We start from the raw sequence: 8,806 nt of genomic DNA, 5'->3' as shown, positions 1-8,806 counted from the left end.
CCAAGTCTCATATAGAGACTCTTCATCTCTTTGCTTGAACCTGGTGATTTGGGCTCTTAACATGTTGGTCTTCTCCAGAGGATAGAACTTCTTGTAAAAGGCAAGTGCTAAGTTCTTCCATGAATCATTTCCAAGAGTGGCCTTGTCTAGGCTCTTTAACCATTCCTTTGCGGCTCCGATCAAGGAAAAAGGAAACAATACCCATCGAATTCGGTCTTGAGTTAACCCCGTTTGGGAAATTGCATCATAATAATCGCAAAAAGTCTCCATGTGTAGATGAGGATCTTCAATAGGCATCCCTCCAAATTCACTTCTCTCAACTAATTGTATGAATGCGGATTTGGCAATGAAATTACCGGTCAAGTGGGGTAGTGTTTGAGTACCATTGGGTAGGTTCTCCTTGGTTGGTACGGAATGAGATGAAAATTTATGCATTGTAGGTTGATTTTGTGGTTGGTTTTGAATTGGGTTCTCCTCTCCTTGTCTTGCAAAAAGGTTGGTAAACTCAAACCTATCCGATTGGATGATACCAATGTCCACAAGTTCACCAATACCCACAATTGTTGAAGTCCCTCTAAAAAACTACCTTGAGGAGTTTGACTTCTCCAAGGTTAAGAAAGACACAACTAAAAAACAACAAATAAAAACAATTCAATTGAACACGGTCCCCGGCAACGGCGCCATTTTTTATTCGGTTCAAAACTTTGTCGTCTAAGCTTACCAATCAAAAAATTATTTATAATCTTTATAAATACTCTTAGTAGAGTGGTAAGTAAAGGTCCGATCCCAAGGGTCGGGTATTGTATTGATTTATCGGTTGTAGAAAGCTATGTCTTAGGGTGTTACAATTTGGGTTGAATTTGAGGTTTGCAATCTAAACTACTTAAAAAAGGAAAATTAAAAAAATCAAAGCAAAGCAAAGCAAGTTAAAAGTGTTTGTGAACAAATGATTAAGCCACTAAGGTATCATGGGTTCATAAGGCAATCATGGTGAGATCACGTTAACAAGTTTCATAGATGCAAGCAAATTATTGTTGTACTGGAATCGAGTTAGTATATATCTTACAATTCCTATGAAGTTTTGGGTCTCGGAGCCGAGTCGGTCAAGACTTTACAACTTCTACAAGTCGAATTAATTCCCCCTATTCAATTATATGCATGGTCTAACAAGCTGTTGGAATATGTGTCCTCCGACAATAATGCGATCACAATTGTCGATCATATTGATCACATGTTTAAATCTCATTTTAAGAATACGTAAGGGATGATTCATTTTATAGTCAACTGATCAACATTAATCGGTAACGATTGGCTTGCTAGAGTTTGACGTTACTGTCGTGGGACGGTGGTGGTCAGTTGATCCCTTAAGGTCACACCTAAAGGATGATGCCCTTATCTGTAAAGTTGATTAATTGTATGACGATACAAGTTGATCAATTCCTTAAAGTTGAACAATTCATTTGTGAGAGAGAATATTGATATCTTATTGTAATGGGATTAAGTAAGATTTATTTTAGTAAATGAAATGTCGTGTTACTAAAATTGCTTATTGTTTGAGAAACAATAGAGATAAGAATGAATGGTTAATTATAATTACAAAATGTTGCGAATTATAATTATATGACCCATTTTATTTATGTGATCAAGTATCACTAGTCAATTTGTTGTATGTAATTTAATTAATTCATGAAATGATATTTATGTGATAAATATGCATCAAATTAATTAATAACATGTACCATACTACATGTGACATATTGTGTGACAAGTGACAAATTGACAAAATAACATGGAGGTCCATTTTATCTCATATGACCGAAATATTGGAGGTAGTATGGGTGAGTGGGTGTTTTGTTTAATGGATAAATAAAACACTATGATTACCTATAATGTACGGTAGACTTACACCTACTTTACTTAATAAGAACAAAAGTAAAAGCAAAGACCATGCATTGGTCTTATAATACTCCCTCCACCGGTTTTGTAAGGAAGAAGAGAGAATTTTATTCTCTCAATTTCACTTGTATTCATACACATGCAAAAGTGATCCTCTCTCTCATATTCATCCTTTTCTTCATCAAAACATGAGATTTTTGATTCAAATTGTTCATAAAAGATTACTAAAATTATTAATGTAATATACGAGTGTTAGTAATTAATTTTAAGGTAAACTACTAAACTAATATCTAGCTAATATTATTTAGTGGGGATAAGGGATAATCTTGGGTGCAATCAAGAGGAGTGACTTCTATACTTGAGGTCTTTGGAGGATCATCCTAATATATGGAAAGCTCAAGAACAAGTGAGGTAGGAGACTTCATTTGTGCCCATTTGGCCGAAATATTCATATGGTATGAAACGATTTTTCCTTACTCTTATTCTAGTTTTGCATGCATAAGATCTTTAAGTTTTTATGACTAAAACTTTAAACCAAAATATGTGATATTTAAAATATGATTCCTAACAAGTGGTATCAGAGCATCACGGTTGTTGCATGCAAGATCGGGTTAGTTTTTCCGAGTTAATTTAATTAACATATAAAACTTGGTATTTAGGATTTATGAAGATAAATCATGAAATAATTTTGCATGTTAAAAGATTCTGGTCCTAAGTGATTTTTAGGACATTTTGGCTTATTTATGGATTTTATTGTTCATTTTATATCATAATGGCATTAAAATGTGATTTTTATGATAAAAATGTCATTTTTGGACTAAAAATAGCTAAACTTCGATTTTCCCAGTGGTTTTTGGATATGTTTTCAAATATATTATCTACTGATGGCCTGTAAATGTTCATGATAAAATGAGTTGTTATGCTTGTAATATGGATTTTTCAAATTAAAATCGTATTTAAATGGTTAAATAGGTTAATATGAGATATATTTCGAATCTGGTCATGGAAATTTAGTATGTTGTCACATATAATTTTACAAGATGTGTGTAAAATATTTGGCTATAATGAAGTCTTTATGCATGATTTATGATTTTTTGATAAAAAATCACATAAATAGTGACTATAATTGGTAAAAATGCTACAACATACTTCATGACTAAAGGAAAAATGTCACATATTGTATTTTATCACATATTTCAGATCTAAAAGTGAAAAGTTGATGAAAATATTTTTTTTTTCTCATATTTGTTAAAACCGATAAACCGCAACATTGTTTTTCTCGATAAAATTTCGAAATATTTAACCTAAGTTTTGAACATTATGAGTGTCATGGTATTTTTCAAGAATATTCATGAGTTTAAATTTCAAATTTCAAAATTATTTGAAATTTTTATAATTTAATTTGAAGTTTATAGCATAATTTTGTATTTTAGGTCCATTTATGAACAATATTAAGAAATCAAGGTTAATTATTGTCAAAATGTTAGTGAAGACTAATTTTGAGTCCTAAGATGGTTAGGGTAATTAAGTTGTACATAAATATGAATTTATGTAATTATTGTGATTTTAAAAGGTTAAATCACGCAAATCCGTAAAAACCGATTAATATATGATATTGGCTCTTAAAAGGCGATTTAGCATAAAATCTAGCATGTTCATACATATTATAATGCTGCATTTTATTTATGATTGTCATAATTTAATTTTATGTAATTTTTGAATTATGTAATTTTACTTAGTATGGCCTTAGTTTTAATTGGTATTACCCGAAATGTATGGGAATATCGATTCGGTTGTAATTTATTGTGATCTCGTATCACCATTTTGTAATTTAATAGATTTATTTTATTTTAATTACAAATGTATAATAGGAAATTATGTAATTTGTTATGTAACTTATTTATTCCGGAGTACCTTGAAGACGGTGCCACTCGAAAAGGCGATCCATCAAAGAAAGTGTTGCCTTAAAATGCGTGCCAAGACCGAAGTTCAAGGGACCAAAGGAGTTGGTTTCCGAATTTGTAATAGTTTATTAGATTTACTTTTTTAGGAAGGCCATACTAGGATTTTATTTTATGCTTTGCATTTTATTTATATGTTCCATGCATCGCTCAATCGCCATAACTAAAACATGCATTTTATTTAATCGAGTAAATCGACCATGTCAATTATAATTATCGTAGTTCACCGCTTTAGTTCACTTAAAACGTGATAGATAATAAATTGACATGACCTCTCGCTAAAATAAACAATTGAGACTTAGCCTTACCAAAAATTAGAAACCATGAAAACCTATTTCGTGAGGGAGTGCACTCGGCTTTACCGGGGTACAAACCTTGTTACGTAGGAGAAGTGGGTGATAAATGTCTACCCACCGAATTTACAAAGATGAGGGTTGTATTCGGCTTTACCGATGCCCAAGTTGATGTAAATTTGGATCATGGACACATTTATTCGAAATTTTGGTTGAACTCAACGAAATTATTCTCGACGGTTGCCGGATGTGTTTCGGGCTAAAAATAAATATTAATGTAATTTTATCGACCAAGAGTTCTAAAAGTAGAATCGATTAAAGAGTTAATCCACCGAGTTATATTGATGAGGGTTGTATTCGGCTTTACCGATGCCCAAGTTAATATGAATTTGGATCTTGGAATCATTTATCATAGTTGGGTAGAGGTCACTATGTAAATGCTTTACTTGTTATTTACAAGTATTAATAAAACGATAAATGTTAAGTTTTCCACTATTCTGTTATCATATTGTCCTATTTCTTTACCACAATTCATATACGATATCATTTCGATTTTTGATTCAAATCTCCATTAAAACATCGTAACTAAAGACAAAAATTTAAATTTTCTTCTAAAAACCTCGTATTATCCATTGAAAGGATCTCTTGTGAAGAGTATAGATAAAAGTTATTTGTGATCAAAAGGGTTTTTGATTCCTGACTAACATATCTACTTACAATGAATTATTTCTCATATGCTTAATTGAGTTAAGTACTTTGAAACGTTACATCATTTTGGTAACTAGATTTGTTGGAAATCAAAATTGACCAAAATACCGCAACCACTTCAATGAAAGTTTTAAGACTAAACAAATGAATTGAAGAGCTCCGGGTCCAGATGGCTATTCTAGTCAATTCTTTAAAGCAAGTTGGGACATTGTTGGAGGAGATGTATGTGCTGCTGTCCATGAATTTTTTAGGAATGGCAAGCTGCTTAAGCAACTGAATGCTACTAATGTTACATTAATTCCTAAAGTGCCAAATCCTTTGACTGTAATGCAATTCAGGCCCATAGCATGTTGTAATGTGGTATACAAATGCATTTCTAAGCTTCTTTGTGCAAGACTTGCTTTGGTTCTCCCTCACTTAATTTCTGTCACACAAGGAGGTTTTATTCAAGGTAGAAGCATAATGGAGAATATTCTAATCTGTCAAGATCTAGTTAAACTCTATGGAAGGAAGAGTGTCTCACCTAGATGTCTATTCAAAATAGACCTGCAGAAGGCTTATGACTCTGTGGAGTGGAGTTTCCTTTTTCAGATGTTGCAGGAATTAAATCTCCCAGATGGTTTTATTGCTCTCATTAAGAAATGTGTTACAACTGCAACTTACACCTTGAATCTGAATGGGGATAGCTTTGGCTTGTTTAGGGGACAAAGAGGATTAAGGCAAGGAGATCCTTTATCCCCTCTGCTCTTTACAATTTGTATGGAATATCTTACTAGATTGCTAACCTACACTACCTCTACAATGAAGTTCAGGTTCCACCCTCTTTGCAAATCTATGAAACTGAGCAGCTTAATGTTCGCAAATGATCTGTTGCTTTTCTAAAGGGGATGTGGAATCCATTATGATACTGCTACGTACTTTCTCAACCTTTTCACAAGCATCAGGACTTCAGATGAGTAGGGGAAAATCGAATGTGTACTTTAATGGAGTAACCAGTGAAGTCAGAAGAGAAATAGTACAGGTTTCAGGATGCATTGAAGGCAAACTACCATTCAAGTACCTTGGTGTGCCCATCAAACCATCTAAACTATCAATCAAAGACTGCCAGCCACTGATTGATAAAGTTTTGGAGAGAATAAGACAACTAGGGACCAAAAAACTCTCGTATGCTGGGAGATTGGTTTTGATAAAAGCAGTATATAGAACTTTACACTCTTACTGGGCTTCAATTTTCATTATTCCAAAGGCAGTGCTACTCAAAATTGAAGCAGTCTGCAGGAACTTTCTGTGGCATGGAGGGACTGAGTATGCTAGGACCCCTACTGTAGCCTGGTCAAAAATTTGTACTAATCACAAGGAGGGGGGACTTGGACTGAGAGACGAGTACACATGGAACAAAGCAGCAGTTGGGAAACTGGTTTGGTGGATTCAGGCTCACCCATCTAAACTGTGGGTGCAATGGGTGCATAGTGTATATCTGAAGGGACAAGGATGGGAGACTTATAACCCTCCCCAGGATGCCAGTTGGACTTGGAAAAAGGTTTGCAAATTGAAGAAGGAATTTCAGTCAGCATATAACCAGAATGAATGGGCAATGGTACCAGGCAAGGAATATACTCTCAAAAAGGGGTATAGCTGGCTAAGGCAAAACAGCCAGGATGTAAGCTGGTGTCATATTGTTTGGACCAAATGGTCAATTCCCAAACACAGTTTTATAGCTTGGTTGTACTACCAGCAAGGATTTAATACCAAAGACAAATTATTTAGACTTGGTATTAGCCTTGACAGCAGTTGTTGTATATGTGCTCAAGAGGAAGAGTCACCTCATCATCTCTTCTTCCAGTGCCAGTACAGCAGGAGAGTTCTTCAGAGGATACAGGAATGGACAAGAGTGACTATGTCTGATGCCAATACTCAGAATTGGTGGCAACATAGGAGATTCACTAGATTGAAGAATGGGATATTGAATAGTATCCTCAATGCTGCCATGTATTATATCTGGAAACAAAGAAATGCGAGCAGGCATGAGGGTGCTATAATCAGCCCTGGCAAATGTGTGGTAATGATACAAGGGGACATCAGGAGCAGGATTAAGCAGCAGTTGCAGGGTACAATGTCCAGGAAGGATAAGCATTAGATTGAGAAAATAATGTAATAGCTGCTATGGTCTTATATGTATTATGGTAGCTGAGTTTCTGATAGGAATACGGACTGTGAACACTGTATATGGTATTTTTGAGGATCAATATATTTTTTACATTTTACCAAAAAAAAAATGAATTGAAGAGTAGTCTTCATGAAATTCAATTTTGCTTCTTTAAGAAAAGACTCATTGAAATGAGTGGGAGCATTCTCTTAAACCGTTAAAAAAAGGACGAAGTTCAAAGAAGTAAAACTAGAATGGAATTGATGCAAGGTAATGTTAAAAGTAAAGTTATTGAGAATAACGATGCTAAACCTATCAATCCCGACCGATAAAGTTTCCATTGTCTTAATTGTTGGACGCTAGAAAGGAAACTACCCCAAATTATTGAAGAATCAACAAGTTAGTTGTGGGACATTTAATGGGACCTTCTTCTTTAAATGTTTATTTGATTAACATAAATTTTGCTAGTACTACTTCGTCAATATTAGAAACCAGTGGAGGTTTTCATCATTGTATTCGATACATAAGATGATTAGAATATGACGACTAGCAACATTGATGTCGAGAGATAGAGTCATTGTGTACTCAATCTAGTTTTGGGTTTATATTTATACCTTAATTATGACTATTAAGTGCATAAAATCTAAATAAGAATATAAACTTGTTAAGATACAAAAGAGGTTTCACTTTTGTGACCCTATACACCACGATTTGATGTATGGCTAGCCCATTATCAAGGTGATTATATTCTAAACCAAACTAGAATGATATATCATGTAGATGATGCAAGACTCAAATTGGTAACCCAAGATTAAACCTTAAATTCTCAAATGATGAACGCAAAGAGTTATCGAGTACTCTTGAAACCATTAGATTGTTAATGGTATATGCGTATCTTGTATTCAAAGCAAGATATCTCGTGTCTTTTGGTTGAAAAGGAGATCGAGGTTGTAAATCATTGATACAGAATAGGTTGATCATTTTCTTTTACCATCAATTTAAGTTGACACCAATATGTTTACTTAATAAGGTAAAAAGAGAAATCTTTGAAGGAGTTCAAAGAGTTCCATAAATCACGATCAAGTCGTGATGGGATTATCAAAGTGAAGACTTTGATATATTATCACAAATTAATCTCTCTTAGCACGCATTATGGGATAATGTGTGGTTGGATAAAGAAATCAAACGCTATTCGATATGGTTTGGACTTCAATCAAGTTACTTTGAGTTACTTGATCCTTTTTGGGATTTTATCATTTTGTCTAAATTATTTTTCCACTAAATCTAAAACGAATCATATGAGATATGAAATGGTAAGGTACCATGCTTGTAAGTTTTAAAAAGAAACAAATGCTCATTTTTCCTTACTATAATCACGAGTACAACGGGTTTGTGGCTCGTGAAGTTGTCTTTCTAGAATACAAATTTATTTCTAGAAGACAGAGTGGGAGAAATTATTCAAGAGCCACAAAGAATGTTATATCGCAAGAAACTGGTCTTTCTTGGCTACATGAGACGTTTTGTGTAAGACGTTGTTTCTTCAAAACCTAGGAGGTTAAAGTCATCACTTGTTGAAGATGATGAATTAGTGTTACTTTTAGAAAGTAAAGAGCTTGCAACTTACAAAGAAATTGTTTGATTCAAGTTGATTACTTCTGGAAAGTAATGAACATATGACTTACATTAGAGTGTTTAAGTCACAACTCAATACAAGGCTTAGAGCCATGAAAATCTGAAATAAATTCCAAGTGAATTGTTAGATATCAAAGCTTGATTGATGGCAAAGGGTTTTGCAGTAGTTG

At 33.8% G+C, this 8,806-nt stretch overlaps 2 protein-coding genes across 2 annotated transcripts; both read left to right on the top strand.

Annotated features, from left to right (window-relative positions):
- The first annotated feature begins 5,320 nt into the window (after positions 1-5,320).
- Positions 5,321-5,740, top strand: LOC141655426 (secreted RxLR effector protein 78-like). Its single transcript, XM_074462507.1, has one exon. It carries the CDS (start codon positions 5,321-5,323, stop codon positions 5,738-5,740), a length of 420 nt encoding a protein of 139 aa, XP_074318608.1.
- A 19-nt stretch (positions 5,741-5,759) lies between these two features.
- Positions 5,760-6,995, top strand: LOC141655425 (uncharacterized). The gene has a single exon (XM_074462506.1). The coding sequence runs from the start codon at positions 5,760-5,762 to the stop codon at positions 6,993-6,995; it is 1,236 nt and encodes a 411-aa protein (XP_074318607.1).
- The last annotated feature ends 1,811 nt before the right edge of the window (positions 6,996-8,806 follow it).

Source organism: Silene latifolia, chromosome 5, assembly GCF_048544455.1.
Source record: "Silene latifolia isolate original U9 population chromosome 5, ASM4854445v1, whole genome shotgun sequence".
Classification (NCBI taxonomy): Eukaryota; Viridiplantae; Streptophyta; class Magnoliopsida; order Caryophyllales; family Caryophyllaceae; genus Silene; species Silene latifolia.
This window is presented reverse-complemented; position numbering and strand designations above follow the sequence as displayed.

Coding starts and splice junctions, on each gene's coding strand:
- LOC141655426 (XM_074462507.1), top strand. CDS start 5,321: ATGGAGAATATTCTAATCTGTCAAGATCTAGTTAAACTCTATGGAAGG.
- LOC141655425 (XM_074462506.1), top strand. CDS start 5,760: ATGATACTGCTACGTACTTTCTCAACCTTTTCACAAGCATCAGGACTT.